Genomic DNA, 20343 nt, shown 5'->3' with positions numbered 1-20343 from the left:
TTCCTTTTTTTCTTCAAAATGAGAACTGAGACAGTCGGGAGAACCATATAAGAAAATGAATTATTGTAATCGACACCATACGATTACGTGGGCTGAGGACTGAGTTTCTTGTCTTTCAAACGTTGCTCATACCGAAGCAGATAGGAAGGCGACATACACAATGGGGGCTCAAGAGTTAATTCGGTAGCAAGTAGTAATGTAGTACCGTGGTAATGCCGTTCACAAAATATACCGGTATGGCAGGGAAAGACAGAAAACTCAGCCTCGGAACCCACGTGAAGACAAAGCTTCACTAAGGCAGGTGCCCCGGAAAAGAAGCTGCGCTACCGTAAATTGTTTTGGGCTGCAATTTAGTATCCACCGCATCTTTATTCCTTATTCTGGCCCAGGCGAAAAATCGTCTTTGTCTGAAAAGAGAAAGTGAGGCAATAAATCATACCGCGAGACCTATTAGTCAAATATCTATTTAATAATTGGATAAGCCGCAAATGTCAGCTCCAACTTTAGCCTGATTAAGATTATGCAATGAACTTTTGGCCATTTATTGACTTCATGTGGTAAACGACAAACTGAGGTATCACTTCCAATACAATGGCATCGTTTCGCTCCCAAACGCCACCGAAACGATTTCTATAAGCAAATGAGAGCGTAATAATACACTGGTTCGATTTACTTGCACGATACATTCCCCGGAGAGGAAACACACACACAACCACATACAAAAATTAACAGCGCAGGGCTTACATAGAGTTCGCCAAGAAATTGTCGGAAACGCGATCGGGGAAACCAGCTCGTACAAACATTTATTAAGAACAAAAAATAATCGAGCTTGACTGGAGCCGTCACATTTATACCCCAGCATGCTCGCAAGGTAACCGCCAGCAAAGCTCGCAACGGATTTTTCCATATGTATACCCCAGCATGCTACTATTGCTGGTAACAAATGCTCACAAGCAGGGTTTACGCCAGGATTATTTCCGGGGGGAGGGGGGAGGCAGGTTGTCAAAAAATCCCGCTCTCGAACTTCGACTTCGACGTTCCTTGCGAGACACGGAGGGAGCGACGATATTTTCAATAATATTCAGTGAAAAACACGCGATTTACCGGCATTTCAGAGTTGAAAATGGAGCGCTGAGACAAGGTTGGAGGATCCAGACCTATCAGTTAGGCGCGAGTGTGTTTTTATCTGTCAAGTGCATATTAGGAGAGGTATTGAAAATATATTCGGTGTGGCAAGTCTAAAAGACCCACTTGGAACAATCATGAGGAGCTTTTAGGGCAGAAGGCCGTCATTCTTTTCCGGAGTTAATATGCTGGTTAACATAAACATGAAGTTACCGTAAGTTAGATTTATTTTTGGCGTGCGTTTCGTTTCATCTTTATAAAAAAAACAAAAGTATTCTTGTAACCAATCGTCACATATTGCTTACTTTTGTAATGTTCCATTATTGGTATGTCAACATTTGGTGCCAAATGTATCCGTTTTCGGCTTCAGGTCTAAGATGAAATCACCAAATCAAAACCTACGACATGTCAGAGCTTTCATTGACCAATGTGTTAGTGTGTATTTGCATTTGAATTTTTGGTTTATCGAACAAACAGTCTTAATGCAAGATGAATGGAATTTTAAGCAAAAACTCACCACATCGATATTGCATATTTTGTGTGTTAAATCATTTCTATATGGTAAATTTATTAAGTATTGCGTTTTGACTCTTAAATTACCAATGGCATTGTTAGGGTAATTTTACCAATTTTTTTACTTCCAGTCACCTTTAATTATTACAGTTTCTAGTAGTTTCCACCACCCAACTGCATATAAAATTCATGATTTAAAAACTGACTGAAACGCTATTCCAATGTTTTAACTGGACGCGAGTTACCCAGAGCCCGGAGATCCTCCACATATGGAGAAATGCATGAATATATGCACTGCCTGGAGCCATGCATCAACACAGAAATTGTTTTCCTTGTTGCTATAGAGTCTATACTAGGAATATAGCCCAAATCAACCACGATGGTGGATGACTTTAATAATACAAAGGGTACATTCAACGTCTTTTCTTAACATCGCTTCGAAAAATTAAAACATCGGGAGAGAAAATGCGTCATTTGTAAGGCTTCGGACTCCCATTTCTCGGCAAAACAACACTGCATTTCGGAGAGCGGGAAAGCAAATTCCCGCGCGAGGAATTCATTGACCCTTTGAGGGCAGAGATTAACAAAAATCATGTCTTTCTTACTTCTGATACTAAAAACCTATTTTTAAAAAGACAACAAGAGGCCCAAGGGCCTGGCGCTCAGCTGAGTTAATATCATTAATATCTTCCCGGTGTTTAGTTCATTATGCATGAAAATGGCATGCTCCATGGTATTTGATATCCTTTTGCGTTCACTACGGTACCAATGTTTTTGGTTGACATAATTATGCCACTGTTGGAACATTCTCATGGTTTATGGTATGCACCTGTTGATGGGCCATATGAATAATAATGAAATGGCCAGGGCCATTGTGCTCACCTCATGTGGAGGAAAGATGGATAAAGAGCATGGTATTGTGTCATGTAGTGTTAGGTTTGATGTAGGTCCAAGCAATTACAATTTCCCCAAAATGGCCAATTTACAGTACATTCGACCTCTGTGACCTTGAAAAGTAGGTCAAATCAAAGAAGACCCGGGTGACACATTGAATGGTTGTTAGAATTAGATGTACCTCTGATATATAATTGGTGCCAATCGGGCAAGTCATTACTAGGAATAATGGCATTTTGAAGAATTTAGGATTTGGCCAGCTCCCTGGAGGCCAAACGGCAAATCAGATCGCACCAAACTTCGGTACCTGAGATCACCTGACCAAGGGGTACATGTGTACTTAATTTGTGATCAATAGTCATTGCAGTTAAGAAACGTGCCATAGTTACGGCCTGACGGCGAATTTACGCCATTTGACCTCTGTGACCTTGACAAGAAGGTCAAATTAAAAACCTGTGTGACATATATTGTATGGTGGTTAGATGTACCCATGATATCAAATTGGTGGCAATCGAGCAAGAAGTTAAGGAATAATCACACTTTTAAGGTTTTTGGATTTTGCCCCCTGGTGGTCAAGTGGTGAATCATATTGGACCAAACTTCGGTCCCTGAGATCACCTGACTAAGGGGTAAATGTGTACCAAATTTGGTATCAATAGTCATTGCAGTTTAGAAACGTGCCATCGTTACATCCTAACGGCCAATTTACACCATTTGACCTCTGTGACCTTGAAAAGGAGATCAAATCAAAAACCCGGAGGATATATGATGCACCTTTGCTAGAAGTACCTACCATATTTTTTTCAAAATTTCCCGACCACTATTAAGGGAGATATTGCATATTTTCACTTTTAACGTTTGGCCCCCTGGTGGCCAAACCATGAAACGAATCGGACCGAAACTTGGTCTCCAAGGTGTCATTACATAAGGGTACATGTGTACCAAGTTTCAACTCAATAGCTCTAACAGTTACGAAACGTGCCCTGCTAACGGACGACGGACGACGACGACGACGACGACGACGACGACGACGACGACGACGACGACGACGACGACGACGACGACGACGACGACGACGACGACGACGACGACGACGACGGACGACGGACGCCACGGTATGGGATAAGCTCACCTCTGCTAAGAGGTGAGCTAAAAACTAGCATAAGCTTTTACTCCAGATTTTGAAGTATTTAGTATGCTTCAAAAATTGGAATAGTTTAGTTCTTGTGAAAGCAAAGGATTTTTAGAAATCAGTATTTGCTACCAAAACAAGTAAATGCTAGACTACATATGAACGAAAATGTAGGATGAACCTTTTACTTGGTAGTATAAATGTATTTTCTTGGAACCATGTAGCCTTTAAAAGTCGAAGTGAATGGTTGGTTGTTCCTCTTTGCCGGACTGCATTCACATTTTGTTTGGTGGACATGTCATGCAAGAATTGGTCAAACCATACATCCATTTATGGAGAATCAGAGTGCATGGATTCCGAGTCATTAAAAATGTCTAAAGAATTATTCTTGGGTCATGAAGGGAAACCTGCGTTGTTTAGTATGAAAGTGAAAAATATGACAGAGTTAAGAAAATTATGTTTTATTGAACAATAGTAAGTTTTGATTGTCTGCTTGGCTCCTTGCCAGTTAAATAACATGTGACTATACACAAAATAGAAAACTTTGGTGGAAATTGTAAATCATTTTTTTTATCTATCAGGGGAAACAAGCTGATGATGATCAAGTAAATCATTCATGAGAAATCGTTTTGTTGCTGAAGCTTGCATGACGAAGTTAATGCTAAACCTTTCCTTGTGCTCTACTGCGCCACCGTAGTTTTCTATTTAGACCAGCGATGACGTCATTTCTGGTGATTCCCTACGCTATTTGGTATTGTACAGTATGCAATGTATTTTTTCAGCGCTGTCAGTTGCCGAAGAGAGTGCCGTAGCTCCCTCAATTTCCAATCAATTTTTATGGGAGTGACATTATTGTATTGCTTAGAATGTCTACTTTTTACTCATGAAAGAATCGTAGAACTAAAACTTAATAGGCGAACAGAATCATGCCGATTCACTGCACATACTGTGGGAATTCTCCACTTCAAAATACATCGGCGATGTCATCGCGAATAACAGAGCATGCACTTCCGATATCGTTTTCACAGAAATGTGGCCAAATTTTCAAGAACTAATTTCTGAAAGTAGTCCCTAAAGACCTTACGACTACCACTGAAACGAACTGGTGATAATATCGCCTACCAGACTACCGTAGTACTAGCCCGTAGCCAGGTAGCGGGCCATCGTCATCGAGCTGAGTGTCATTGAGCTCCAAGATTATTGCACATGGATCGAGTAAACAACATGCCGCCATTTTGTCTCCGCTTCGGTATTTCGTAGGCCGCTAAAATGCACCTTCTCAATTAAAACCAACATATTAAGGCCTCACATCGTTGATTGAATAGGAACACCACACAAAACACAATAAAGTGGGGGTACAATCGATTACGAAGCTGAAGTGAACAGTGATTTATTCCTGGAGCTACTGCTGCTTTTTTGTGTAGCTGCCATGTTTTGAGAACTGGCAAATAGGAGACTTCATTGATGGCTGACGTCATCGGGCGGGAATTTGAATCAGCAGAAATAATTAAAAGGCAGGTAGCGCCCTCTCCTGTTAAAATTTTGAACTTTTTCTCAATAAAATAGTTTTTCAAGAATTTTATCTTAATATTAAAGCATATTTCGACTAATTCTGCCGCTCCTAGGCCGATATAGGCCAGTTTCCTTCATGCGCTCTCGCTCGCAGGAAGTAGGTCGAATGGCGACAAATTTTGTTTTGAAAGTAGAGTTTGACCAGAAGTATCCAGAAATGCAAAATTGAAGTCTCTAGGTCTTACGGTTACAAAATGTGCACCATGGGTTTAACGGACGGACGGACGGACGGACTGACAGACGGACGCCACTGAGCAGCTTGTTTGACAAGCTCAGCTGACTTTGTCAGCTGAGCTAAAAATGTTTCAAAAGTATGGTTTGCTAATAATGAAACAAGGGAAGTACAAACATATGAGGTAAAAAGCCGCTCACTCTATTTAAGTTTTAACTTTAATAGAGTGCCTAATAACTAGTCGGGAGGCCATGACAATGTCATTAAAATGACATGACATTGTCATGGCCTTCCGATATGAGGAGTTTACGTTACAACTTCTGTATTCTCTCTTTCAGAGATATAAGGTAAGCAGATCAGAGGCGCAAATGATATCATTAACTCTCTTCAGTTTGTCATCATTGTAATCATTGAAGGCACAGATGACATTATAAGAGTGATGGGGAAATATCAATCATAAGAAATATATAAGTATTACAGTTTTGTACAGAAAAAGTGAACGGCCGTTTTACGATAACATCTGTTCAAGGTGATAAGAACAACTGAGTGAATGAAGGTGTTATACACTTAAAATATCGTTGAAAGTAACTATAGGATTTATCATTGGTAAACATAATATAGCCCAGTGTATCTACTGAATGTCGGAAACAAGAATATTTTGGGACCCAATAAGAAGAATGTAGCATTACATAATAATTATGGATTAGGCATTCCGACCAAACACATCAATATTGTTGAAACGGAGATTTCGTTATACATTAACTAGTCTCGTATTTGTGGCCAAAAAGCTAACGTTACAAAAAAATTTACACATTATACAACATCTGTATTCTTTCTTTCAGCTCAGGGTAAGCAAAGGCGTCATCAAAACTATCAGCCAGTCGATTGTCTTTGTCATGTTCGAAGGCAGGTGGCGGAGTGCCTGCTCAAATAATACTAACCAAGTATTGCAGATCCCAAGTGCTGGCTGTTGTCAACGATATATTCTCATAGGAACAATTATCTGATATGAAGCTGATAGCACTGACTTGGTGATGGTAGCTTGACATCATTGTAGAATTGTTTGCCACTTGACTGAGCCATATATGACGTGTTCACGCTGCAATCTCAAACCGGTTTAAAGTGCCATTGTACACCAATTTAAGACATCAAAACGGTCTGACGTGCTCCCACTGTAAAATTTTCGAACCAATTTCCAACTAGTCTACGCAAACCGCTTCGTAACGTGTTTCTCGTGAACCGCTTTGACTCAAACCGTTCTGAGATTGCAATGTGAACTTCACTTGAAATCTCTTTTAACGAAACTGACGTCAGTTCACGAGTGTGCAGGTGAGTTTTAATGACGTGGTTCCGCTTATTGGGGCCTAAGTTTTTCAATATTCGATTTGGTCGATAGTCGTGTTAGTGAACGGCGATCTCAGCTGACTGAAAGCAATTGTTACTCGTCCGCAGGTGTCAAATTGCCAAACTGGGCAGGGTTTTTTTTCATGAAGCTATGCGGTGAACTTGGCCGTGACGTCGGCCGCTATTTCTGATGTGAAGGTGATTTTCCAATTTGAGAATGAACGAATAAAGGTCAGTGCATCCGACGGAGGTCTATGAAAAAATAAACACTGATATTACCTAGCATGTACAGCGGATAAACTACCAATACAAGCGATATTTTAAAAGCGCACGCAAGTGGCATAACCCAGCCAATTAACATACTAAATATATGAATAAAGCGGCCCAATTTTGACCAGTTGGGGAATAGATTTCCGAAAATATCGGTGTAACTACGGCCGCCGCAATATGGCACTGAATGATTTGTCAAGTGTGATAAGAAACAATTAGCCAAGTTATATTGTAAAGCGCAACTTAAGAAGTCATCCTGGGCTGCATCCATTTATTAGATGTAACCATATTTACAAGCTTGGTGTCTGGACGATATTCAGTAATAGTATATTATAAATATTTTTGTCGATGCAGTTTTTGAGTGTTCGTGTCCAAGAAAAACATGCCGTACATGAAAACCAATGAGAGCGGAAGTGTCCGATTCACTGGACTGCCCGATCTTCCGAAGAATAAAATAGTGAGAATGAAAACTTTAGAAACTTTAGCATCCACAGAGGATGTTATTTCTAAAATTCTACGTAAACTTCAGAGCTTAATTCACTGCATGGCTTCTTTTTTCTCCTATGATCCGGTGGTGTCGAGGAACTTTATTGTTTCAATTCCACTGTGTTACGTTTAATTTTACCAATCATCGAGATCTCGAGTCAGGTATCAAATAAATGAAGAGACAACCTTGACCTTGAGGCACAACACTTGGTGTTATATCTGCACGATTTTGTTAATCCATCCACTTGATCTCGTAGGCAAGATCCAATTGTTCATCGTCATCTATCGAGTGATGTAGGGAGATAAGTGACATCCCTTTTATGATAGATGCGACGGCGTCAGATTGTGGTTGTGTCTCTTAATCCATAAATGCGTAGATAAAAAGGCGTTCGTCGACTATCGTCTCTTCTTCCGTAGGAATATTTTGCAGCCCATATGACGTATATACACGTCGTATAACCATTTGCAGGGCCATGCGATGTTTTGTGAGATATGAATAATGTCCTCAGACTCACACAGTTTCTGCAGTTAGTCCGCTTCGGCTAGATATGTCGATGCATTGCCTGAAATTATGCGTTCCGACAAGGAGCGCCTGTCGGCAAACTTGCCAAATGCTTATAAAATGTTTTTTTACAAGTTATAAGTGCGGCGCGTGTCACCGCAGAGGTTAAGAGACAAACATGTGTAAGCTTTATTTTCGGCGTCCGAATTTTCCTTCAGATCATACTCGGCTCCGGTAAAATCCACTTCGGCGGTAATGAATGGAAGCGCTTTTAGTAACTTGTTGGCTTGAAGTGCCGCTGGGGTCGGAGCGTCAAACGGTTTACCACTGACTAACCCTCTTGCTTTTGACGCATTTATGTAAATTAGACTTGCCGGTTTGGCAAAGTTTTGGTATCCGGAAACGCTTGCGAATGTCGGTAATCGTTGATCGAATGAAGACCAGCATGAGCTAGCCAGGCCTAAGTGTCAATCATAAGAAGAACAGTGAAAGTATCCTGCGTCAGGCAAGAGTCAGCATCCAATCAACCACATGAAACCTTCCTGTACCTCTTCAAATCAAATCGAGTATAGACTAAACTTAAACTATCAAAACCAGCACTACTTGCCTTGGTCGGACCAATGTTATGTTATCCACTAATTAATACAAACATTTTGTAAATGATCACAACAAGTCTCAGTAATGCATTTGATATGAACATTACCCGTCATCAAGAGAGGTTGTGAGCTTGTCGTCGTCGTCGTCGTCGTCGTCCGTTAGCCAGGCACGCGTTGTAGCTACTTGATTTATCAACTTAAAAACTTCGTGCATATGTTTCACTATCAAATGACACCTTGCAGACTAAATTTCGGTCCGATTCGATGCCCGAAAACACAAAAATTGCTTTGTCCCTAAGGGCCAGATCATCCCCAAATCGTTATCATAGGTTCATATAATGACGGTACATGACATTTTATTACACACGTTCACTTTTCAAATTCACAGGGGTCGACTAGCGTAAATTGGCCGAAGGTGGCACGTTCCGTAACTACTGGATCGAGCTGTTGACATGGAAGTTGGTTATATATAATACATGTATATAAGTATGTAGCCCTAGCTATTATGAAACCTCGCAGACTGAATTTCGGGGTGGTTCGATTCTTGCTTTGTCCACCAGGTAGCTAAAATTGTATAATCGGTATTTTTTTCTATCATATCTAATAAACTGCCTGTGAGGGAGGTGAACACAATGGCCTTGGCCATTTCATCTTAACGCAACCCAAGTGCATTGAGTCGCAATAAATAGATCGCCTGATATATAAATTGGTACAATCAGTAACACCAGTTCAGTTGAGATTGATAGACGAATACCAACAAGTACCAAACCACGTCTTATTTCATAAAACATAAAAAGATCGGTAGAGTAGCAAAACCGTAAAAAGATGAATCTCTCGGGATCAGTAACAGCAGACTATAAAATGTATACCTCGAACCTGAAGGACCTCCACGTGTACATATTTTAAACCCACAATGAACACACCAACTCCCACCCTCCAGAGGGCTTAGTGAGATCCTGGGAAGCTGCCATACAAGCAGGTAATCAGTGATCAAGCAAGAGTTTCCGTTTTGCGAGTTGTCACCAATTTTGTACCACCTTATCGGTAGATCCTTATTGACGTGCATACATGTACACGTTGCTCTTAATTAAACAACACCTGGCAGTATAACTGCTGAACTTAACGATTAGCTGCTGCTTCCATTTTAAACCGACCGGATGAGCACGCCGATCGCGATATGTTAGACTGCACGGCTGGAAACACCTTCCCATGATTAGTAAAAAATGGAAAAAGCAGTTTGTGCCAACTTTCGAGAAGTAACCCGCTCTACATGTTTCCGGTACGATTCCATTCTCTAGCACTGCATACAGTTTTAACTCAAGATGGCGAGAACATTTTCATTCTCAACCACTGCTATTTAAATTACATAGATGTTGTTATGACGAGAATAATGGAGAGTGAAAGTATCATCAACCGATAAGACAGTGGATAAGATATAGTGAGAGCGCCAATCCCAAGCCCGCCCCTGATCGACTCGATCAAACCACTGTTGACTGAATGTTTTGGCGCCCAATTATATGCGTGGCCATTCATGACCAATATAAACTGATTTGTTGGAATATCATAGGGTTGTAATACCTGTTTAGCTACATTGTATGTTTTTGGCATGGTGTTGATTCGAGAAACCGCTCAGCTCGTACGGATGACAGCAAATCTACCAACTAAATCTGGAATAATTTTAACCATGATATTATACATGGCATGTGCTGTCATCCTCTTCACAAGCTGTTGTCATATTTTTCAAAATGTCTAACAATCCCACCCCTTGCAGATAAGTTCTGGCGGAATTAGAAGTAACGGCAAATTATAATCGAATGACACTTTTTTTGTGCACCATCCAGCACACTTCCGATAACATTGGACAAACATGACAAATAGTATTCGAATTAAGTATGCAAAATGGCTCGGAAAATGATTAAACTGGTTTTTGTGAATGCTGTCAAAGAAAAAAAACTAGTGAGCTTATAATTTTATTTTTCGGATCAGCAGAATTGCAACAAGTTTTTTTAAAGTCAACACGGAAGAAAATGTTTTGTCAATTTCAAAGACGTGGTTTAGCGAAAGCTCTCAGAAATGAAAAGCCAGCTTTGCCAGAATTTTGATTTATTCATGGGTTTTAAAGTTCTCATATAGCATGTGGTGAAAATGAGCCATATAATTCGAGTTTATACAAACCATGTGCCTGACCTCAGGACACCAACAGGTTCGGCCTTTGCATATAAACGTACAGTAGAACCTCTCTATTAAGGACACCCTCGGGACTGACAAGTACTGTCCTTAATAGAGAGGTGTCCTGATTAGAGAGGTCAAATTGAATGGAAACAACCAATTTGGGATCAAAAGTAGTGTCCTTAATAGAGAGGTTGTCCTTTATAGAGAGGTGTCCGCTAAGGGAGGTTCCACTGTATATCTTTCATTGCTATCTAAACTTTTAGAGTTACACGTTATTTTCAATAAATCACTAAAACTGAATTTTAATTTCATTCCAAGTATAGCCTGCCTAATTTTAACTATCCTCGAAAATCCAGAGTCCCACGTTACTGTCGATCGTTAGTCTGGAGTTAAGGCTGATTTTATCAACATGCCCGCTCGATCCCCGGATAATTTGCTCGTGTTTTAAATGAAAGCATTACCGCGAAAACATGGAGGTCAGTGATTGAATCAAGTTCAGACATTTTTGTCCGAATATTTTATATACACTGTATACTGATCTCTGGACTTAACTCAAAATACACCCTTCGTTGTCTGCAGAGAATGCCTCACTTTTGAGTTCAGCACTGCATTGGGGTAACGGGTTTATTCAGTAGAATATCCAAATCACCCCCCCCCTCTTATGATAACTCCAACGATGTCATCGACATATCGGTTCTAAACTTGGTTAACAGTATTTTGGTGTGGTAGCTATGGCGCGTTGCTCCACCCGGTACACCGGGCTACATGTATAGCTATGCCGGCTCCAATTTTGTGTTTGAACACATTCCCGCTGAAAGTAAAATAATAAGCGGCGGTAAACAAATAGACAGTTCTTGGCATGCGCGGCTGGTGTCATAATTGAACGGCGTTAGTTGACATCTTGAAAAAACAATACTCTTTTTATATGTCAGGGGGAGAATACTGTCTAATGGAGGGAACATGAGGGTTGCAAAAGGTCTGTATGCGGGACAGGCAAACCAAGCAAAGAAGACCCTAGAAATTTGAAACAGATTATTACACTCGAGAATTGGTTAGACCTACCCTAAGGATAATCTGGTGTTCACATTTCTGAGTTCAACTAGGTTAATTTGGCCACAACGATATGACAATGTATGAAGAACACTTTAAAAACGTTTAACCGCTTCGTAAAAAGAGTAAACCTTTTTTAAAATGTGTACAGTCGAACAGATGAATATCATTAAGGTGCATTGAGATCATTGGGCATTGTCGAGTCGGTAACGTATCTATACTTCACTTATTTATAAATAACCTCAAGATCAGGAAAATTCACTTTAGCTTATTAGTTATTTTACAACAATATTTCAACTTGTATATGTCCTACAAAACGCTTGTGATGAGATGATTTAATCCGTAAAATATTGGCACTATTTTGCCATCACCGAAAAAGTTTGGACCATCGCACATGTTGAAATATCGAGGTTGAAAGGGCCTGTCATATTGCACAATATTGGTTCATCGGTATACATTGGATAAAAATATTGGAGATTTAGCTTTCTATACGGCAGAGGTTTGATGATCGAGGGATTTGTCAGTCTTGGAACAAAGTTTTTTTTGACGCTTTGACCTTTGTGGGCAGACCGGATTTATAGGGGCATACACCCGGACTAGATTGGATCTTGTGGCTGGCCTGCCCACCGCACGTCATTTGGGGAATAAAAGGTTTATTTTTCTGTGATCCCATAAAGAAGAATAGTGCTGTCAACTAAAACTATAGCTGTATTTCGGCTCGAAAACACAATTTCCTTACAGCCTTATAGCCTGCTTCAACAACGAATTAAGCTCCTGTCACATATTCATCTGTGCCTAAAGTCCTATATTTTTGCCAATTCGTCGTCAGAAACTAGAAGATTGTCCTCGTCATGTTGCATCAAAAATCCTCGTCAACTGTTTTTTAATTAGTCCAGAGGCCGCCACATGGTAAATTCAAACGCACGCAATAACATATCTCACGTTCGCCACAGTGTGTCACGAATGGCACTGTGTTTCGTAAGCTTCAACTTTACTGTTTATAAAACCCCGAAACTCCAGATGAATTTTATACGGTATACAGTACAGTTCATCAGAGGGGAGCCTATTTTAAATTGGGATTACCATATTCAAATAAAATCAGGATTTTACGGAATGGTTAAACGTTTTAAAAGTGTTTTTCACATCGTTGTTACCAAATGAACTTAGTTGAACTCACACATCTGGAACGTGATAGGTCAATTTTAATACCAAAAGTGTAGACCTAACAAATTTTATCCGCAAGAATTTAAAAAAAACTAAGTGGATTATATATATATATATGATGTCAGATTCAAAGTTGGAGGCCGCCGCTTTCAACTTGGAATGCGGCTTCATGATTTGCAGCGTAATTGGAATGTTCGGATAATCCGTTCACGAGTGAAGGTGGTTCATCAGTATGAAATCGTTCTTTACATTTGTTCAGTTGAATGTGTCTCATAACGACTGTAATTCATGCTCAGAGCTGTGTTGGGGTGGGAAATTCTCTCTATTACCTCCGATCAGGAGGGGGATACTCATGATAAGTATCCAGAATCGGTAGATGGGTAGGCTAGAACAATATGCAGATGTGGTACATATTTCAGGACCTTTGCTTAGGTTTGTTTTACACAGCGAGGAAAATTATAAGTATTTTCAAAAATGTCAAATGTCATAATAATGCTTTCAGCTGCCGATTATTTATATCGAGGGTATATGCCATCAGTCACTGGAACACAGCAAATGATGCAAGAAACGTTATTTAATCTGTAGTTGTGTCCGTTACGAGGAAGAAGTAAATAGGGGGAACAAAATTATTTTTCTGGTATCTGATTGGTTATTATAGATATGAAATCTTATTGGTGAATTTCCTCTGGGGCCTGATGAAACAGCGCTACAGTCGTCAGAAAGTTCGAACACAATTTCACAGTACAGTATCCGATTCCATATGCTCATGAATTGGTATACGTTGATCACTTCCGATCGATTTCTTGTTGTAAAATAATGCATTAAACAAAAATAAATCCAGAAGTAAGGGGTGGGCGTTTGTGGTTTCTGAGTGTAAGGGGTATAGTGGTGTATGTTGACTGTAGAGCACAGTCAACAGACATGTGTCTTCAGTAATAGGTCTTTCATTGTAGCAATGCGAAAATGTAAGCAATTTGGTTGGTCCTTCATAACATATAGTGACTCAACCACTCCCTTGATTACAGCGGCCGCCTCAGCGCCACTACGCGGGGCCGAATGGTATTAGACTAAGTAGCTTTGCGCGATATGCACCATTCTTGGAAAACTCAATGAGGAAGTATGCTCATTAGCAAAATCTATTCTTAGCTCCAGCTCGAGGTAATCTTGCGCAGTGTTTCTTCGGCCCAGATGCATTGTGGTGGAATACGTCTAGGTCTAGTATAATGAATTGCGCCAGACTGATAAGTGAAGAGGGTCTAGCTGCGCGAGACTACTGTGATAAAAATGACCATCGCAAAGACACTGTGACGTAGGCATATCCTTTTTACAATTAAAAATGCTCCCAAAAGACGATAAGGAATGATTATTTATTAACATTTCCTGAACTATATACCTTCTAATTATCACTTTACATAAATAGGTTGGCGTTAGGTCGCGTGCTTTTCTTTCCTCGTGACAATATACAGCAAAATAGTTACAACCCCATAATCGCGCTATAAGTCCATATCAATGAGATCACAGTGACCCGTTATAGATGTTTCGCCAGCTTCGCTATTTTGCCGCTACGCGGCGCGTTGGGTCAATGCGTCCAGGACGACTGCAATAAGTTTTAGTAAACGTTTTCATATCAACCCGGTTCAGAAATTAAGCTATAAATTAAGAAAGGCAATCAACTTAATTGGCTCGGATTTTAATTGCAAATATCATTGGTCTTGAAGTTTCTTGTAGTCTATGGTATGGAAAAAACAAAACTGTGAAAATTAGTTATTAATGTGCAATTGGAAGTTTTCACTCATGCAAAATCAGGACATCCACATATACATATAGTTCGTTTACAGTGGTATTGGCCTCCGTCGGTTGGCGCATTCTCAGATTTGAGGATGGCTGTAAAAATCAGGTTCGAAGATGATACATTCAGAAATAGCGGACGTCCGCAACTGGTAATTGGCGAAGTAAGATTCGATTGATCAGAAGTGACCCGTATCAATGAGTTTATATATTAAGTTCATAAAACTTGTTGCGAAGTTGCAGACGGTTAATGTCATTATTGAATGGCGATATCAAGGCCATTGTTTTAAAAAGGAGGAACAACTTAGGTTATATGAACGAATGTCAGTGATGACATTAGAATATTGCAGAGCGCTGAGGGCTTATGAAAATCACATGTTCACTGATCGAATGATGTATCTATAGATAAAGAGCTAATGCTTTGCTATTGACTTTAAATTCATCATGTTCGTACACTCATGATGCACAAATGTTTCTGACGTTTCGCAGAAGCCAGAAACTGAACATGCCAGCGAAAAATTAAAAAAGACATCGCTGATAACTCAATAATCACTTGATATTCGTCATCGATAAATGAATAACAGTAATGATGAAAATGACATATAATGGCCGTTATAAGTATTTGTTCATCGAAATTATCGGAAATGACTGATAAAAGGTCAATATTCAAGAGATGTTAATGACTGTTTTAACAGTGCACGTAGGATATACAGTAGAAATGAGATTAAAACAACTGGTTTCTGATATTCAGAGATCCTCCCGCATAACAACAAGTAAACCAGCCGGGGCGGTTATTCAGTGCAGCATTACTCCAATCGCAACCCCGTACTCAATAGTCGGTTAGAAGTCCTAGGGTGAAACTGACCGTACCATCTCGTCTAATCCAATTCATGCCAGCCTAAGGCGCTGTGCCACCATGTCAAGCCATTCAGCCATTCCTCATAATACTTGTTATGTTTTATTCACTCCCTTTACGATTGTGAGTGTGCTATGGAAATAATGAACCAGTCGTTCAAACTCGATTCTATACTGTATGTGATCAGAATGGTTAATAGATTGCACGTGATATTCATTAGCTTACTCATTCTAACAATTAAGTCGCTACAAAATTCACATACCTTGCTAATTAGGCCTTTATGGTTCTACTGAAATTTGAGTCTGTTGTAAATTTCTGCTTCCAGCGTACAGCTGAGGATGTTCGAAGGGAAAGATTGCAGGAAGGTGAACTAAGATAATGAACTCAATTTCTAATTAAAACATGCCTCTTTTATATTTTCTTGATATTACCATGGTGAATGGATGAAACACGGGATTTCTGAAGAAATTTTCTTTTTACCACGGAAAGTATCTAAAAGCCACTTAACATGATGTTGAGTTCGATCAAAGACGCAATCACAAGAATATATTAGTATTGTCACTAAAACTACCACAAACATGCTTATACATGTACATATTTTGTATTATTAAAAGAAAAATTTTTGTTTCAGTTCGATTGGCAAATATAAGAGAAAACAAAGGGAAGATAAAAGATCTCGAGAAACAACTTGACAAGGATGAGTCGAATAAAAGCGGTATTGAAAAGGAGCTTCAGGAAGAAGAAGACCATTTTGCTACTCTTCAAGCAAGGAAAGATGACAAAAGCACGGAACAAACTTCAGTAGATGATGAATTAGAAAAAAACCGCAACAACAGAGATAAACTTTCAAAAAAGTTAGAAGCACTGTCCCTTACCACGAAGAAGCTTAGAGGTGCAAAGAATGAGTTAAGTGAGGATTTGGTACGTGAGTAAGTCTAGGCAGTCTACAATTGGGAACAGAAACCTAAAATCATAGACATTATTCTCATTTCTCCAATAGATTTATCGTTTTATTATCGCATTTTTTCGCTTCGATAGTATGCTACGCTTCTTCTTCATTTTCAATAAGCGTTTGCTCTGCACTTGGAGGTGATTTTCTCCAAGGAGTATTCTTCCTCAAAGGCGGGATGAGCGTTTATCCGTGCCACTACGGTTATGCGCCAACTGGGTTTATTGGCCAAGTGAATCCAACTTCGGCGAGAGGTTGAGTCCACGCAAGCTACCCGTGTTCCTTATTTGGTGGGGTCTTTAACCTGCCCTGGAATAGGCACCAGATACAAAAAACCTCGATTTTCAAGTCTCAACTACTGTAGGACTGTGAAACGCCAAAATTTTGGTTCCTTGTAAACCACTCCGGTTCATCCAGGAATGCAATCCTTGCTTTTTCCCGGGATCAAACTCGGGCCCCTTTGCTTGGTAGCAAGCAGTGTTAATCACTGGGTTATGAGGCTCCCTGTATGCTACAGTAATTGTCTTATAAGTGATGGTATTGGGATGTAGAATAAACGTTTTAATTAAAATTACAGGTCTCAAAGCTAGTGGTATGCTACGCGTAGTATAAACAACGCTAATGTGTTCCATATTTGTCCACTATATGTGGCAGCAATAACTTTGATGTCGAGTCCAAATATGTCTGTTTCTCTAAATAAAAAACAACCAATCGCCAGTTATTTATGCAGGACACTTATTCTATTCGTAATAACTTTTGGTTTACTGTGTGTCAGGACAGAAAAATTGTTCATATTTATATTCATAGGTTGTTGATCATGATACAAACTTCATATTGTTTAGGATAAAGGGGAAAAGGACGCCAAAAAGCTTGAGCGGGAACTTTATATGTACCTGAAGGCGCTCGTTACGGGTCAGCAGTATGAAGACTCACTAAATGAATGGCGTGAAATGAACGAGAACGTGAGAGCTTTCCGTCCGACCACCGATTTCAAGATATTCAATGCAAAGAAACTCACTGACCTATGGGATGTCCTTAAAAGGTTGGTCGAAATCTCGATATTAAGATAAGTGCTTTTATAATAGGTATATTAAGTTTGAAATGACACTGCGCTTCCACCTGGAAGTTTTAGGCGAGCATGTTTTATAAACGCGAAAATGGTCGAATCGCAACCAGGGATGGCGTAAATATATATTAAGATGCATGCAGGTTGATGTCACTGCATTGGACCTTGGATTGGTCCAAGAATGGACGGATAAGAAATGGTCTCAACTCTCTTAATATAATCATATTATTTTTATTCCAGTCTGGGTTATATGTCGTTGGGCGATTACACAGCGCTGGTATTTTTCCTTGCTTTTACACCAAACTTCAAACAACTGACTGACAAAATACACAGCACTGAAGATAGCATTCTTGGTCCCTACGGTGAGTGTACATATGTGCTACTAATTACTAAACGCTTTAGTTTTGGGTGGATTTCTCACACGGAGCGACAAGCCCAATTCCTGTGTGGTAAGAAACAAAAAACAGATTAACAGTTAACCATTTGAGCTAACATTTTATACTCAAATTCAAATAAATTTACGTACCAGGGTACGGGGTCAACCGGTTTGCACTAACCAATGCTAAGATAAACTATTTTCCATCAGGAAATAGCATGGTTATGTGACTTAAGCGTTGTAACTATAATTGCTTAGCAATTAGGGCAACAATCTATGACGTCATAATGGCAGCAAATTAAAGTGTTTTCCTCTTGTCTCAGCTCATCCGGAATCATATTAACGTCTGGTAGTTCTTGCATTTCTGATAAGATGCTGGTTTTTATAAAGCCCTCCTTTGCGTTGGATACCATTTAAATCGAGTAGCAATGGCAAGAAAACAACTGTTCCCCCCGACACTTTAGATTTTTACGTGACGTTTTGTTTTTTTCTCATCGTAAATGTAAATTTGCTCATTAACATGCACTTTATCACTGTACATGCACAATGGAAAGGATAAATGTAACTCAAAACTAAACCCCGAATAGTGTTTTCAAAGAACTAGGTTTTCAAAGAACGACAAGACAATATACTTTATTTACACTACAGTATTGAACAGTTACCTTCATAATCATAGTAAATTAAGTCGTTTTCGAGTTATAAAAACATGCATTCGCAAAGGTGCCTGGTTGAGGTTTGAATATTCTATTTTGAGGTTACATGGACATATGAGGTTACATGGACATATAGCCTACTGGGTGTTCGTACCAATCTGCGGCTTGGGCCCGAACTTGGCCAAAGGCGTGCGCGAGAGTTCAGCAGCACACTGCAGGTTGTTACAACAATACCACCACCACCGGTTTCTAATAACACAAAAAACGAACACTTGAAGCCTGCGAAATTACCACATTATAGCTTTCGTACATCCCTCAGTTTTATTTGGTCATACAAAATGAGCGGTTTAGTTTCGTTTTATATTTATTACAGACAAAACAAAGGAGCGAAAATTTTCGGATTTTCAAAGGAAAGAAGACGGTTTGCTAGGCAGAGGTTCGTACGGCGCAGTTTGGTCTTACCAAGATATGAAAACAGGTGAAACAATTGCGATCAAGGAAATAGATGCCCCAGGAAGTTTAAGAACAAAGGTTAGTTCAGCGATCAGGTACTCTCTTTGGGACTATAGCCCAATTTAGACGGTACGGGTTCGATCCTGATCGAAACCTCTTCGGTTCAACACGCACCGTGTATTGCCGGTCGGTTCAGGAGAATTAGGCCGGTTAAGGCGGGTTCGCGCTGTCGTGTACATGCGAACAGACCAGGTCGGTTTGAATCTCTGTGTGTTTGAATCTGTGTGTACATGGTATAGCGATGAGTCGTGTTATGCATCTAAGATAAGTGTATAATATACTGTAACCATGTGTATCAACCATGTGTATCATAATATCCATCAGTTAATAGGGACTGTAGCCTACAGTAAACATATTGCAAGGGAAGTTCATAGACACTAGCTACATGTACATTTTGAGATTCGAAGATTTGCCAAACTGGTCTGTAAATTGTACGTGCAGTCAAAGCTGTGACAGGGAGGATGCAATGGCCGATAAAACATCAATTTTTTTCTAAGTAGAACGTGAGCATGGAAGGCCATTTAATACATTTCAAAACTGGCCAACGCCACCATCGGCCACGGCACGAACAAACCGGCCCCGATCCGGATCGAAGCCGGTGTAACAGTAACAAATACCCCCCTGGAAAAAGTGTCCGGCCTTATTATATTCTGCAATATGGTTCTATAGAACCCTGACCGTAAATAGCTCAGAGATTGAAGCGCATAATAGACTCCTTTGTTTCCCGGGCATTCTATCCTAGGACATTTTAAACTTCTTCACCGGTTCAGCTATAACCCGCACCGTCTAAATTGGATTTTCTCTCCAGGTGAACTGACCCTGTCAGAACCGATCCGGGTCGAGTTTAGGCCGGTGTCCCAGTGGAAAATGTCCCCAGTTGAAATTGTCCCCGGATACTAACAGCTAGAGGTGAAAATATGGGGGTCTCCAAGTACTAGGTATGAAAGTCCGTCGGACATTGACCTCTAGTTGTTATTGTCCACTGAACAGGGACTAAAGTCCAATGTGGACACTGATTCCTTAGGAGTTAAAGTCCCTTTTTTCTATGGGTGATATAGAAAGAAGAAGTGAACAAAATAACATATTTTCAATTTGACTGAGTGATTTATTTCGATAATGATTTAAATCACGCCGTCTGGGAGGACTGGCT

At 39.9% G+C, this 20343-nt stretch overlaps 2 protein-coding genes and 1 long non-coding RNA gene across 13 annotated transcripts in view; 1 reads left to right on the top strand and 2 right to left on the bottom strand.

Annotated features, from left to right (window-relative positions):
* LOC135498832 (uncharacterized) overlaps positions 1 to 20343 on the bottom strand; it is a 399598-nt gene that overhangs the window by 182078 nt on the left and 197177 nt on the right. The gene's annotated exons all lie outside the window — the stretch shown is intronic.
* The window catches only part of LOC135498848 (uncharacterized), an 82567-nt gene that overhangs the window by 17827 nt on the left and 44397 nt on the right, over positions 1 to 20343 (bottom strand). For 10 of the 11 annotated variants that reach the window (XM_064789332.1, XM_064789335.1, XM_064789342.1 and 7 more), the window contains exon 2: positions 328 to 407. The exons of the other annotated variant lie outside the window; for it this stretch is intronic. The gene's annotated coding sequence lies outside the window, so the exon portion shown is untranslated. The remainder of the gene's footprint in view (positions 1 to 327; positions 408 to 20343) is intronic. 11 annotated transcript variants of the gene reach the window in all.
* Positions 15281 to 20343, top strand: part of LOC135499168 (uncharacterized) — a 31297-nt gene continuing 26234 nt past the window's right edge. The window contains exons 1-5 of the mRNA XM_064789836.1: positions 15281 to 16001; positions 16268 to 16557; positions 17428 to 17627; positions 17892 to 18013; positions 19054 to 19211. Coding sequence (XP_064645906.1) covers positions 15917 to 16001; positions 16268 to 16557; positions 17428 to 17627; positions 17892 to 18013; positions 19054 to 19211 — 855 coding nt within the window. The 5' untranslated portion in view covers positions 15281 to 15916. The remainder of the gene's footprint in view (positions 16002 to 16267; positions 16558 to 17427; positions 17628 to 17891; positions 18014 to 19053; positions 19212 to 20343) is intronic.

This window comes from Lineus longissimus, chromosome 14, assembly GCF_910592395.1.
Source record: "Lineus longissimus chromosome 14, tnLinLong1.2, whole genome shotgun sequence".
Lineage (NCBI taxonomy): Eukaryota > Metazoa > Nemertea > Pilidiophora > Heteronemertea > Lineidae > Lineus > Lineus longissimus.
The sequence above is the reverse complement of the archived record's forward strand: the minus strand, read 5'-3'. Positions and strand labels throughout refer to the sequence as shown.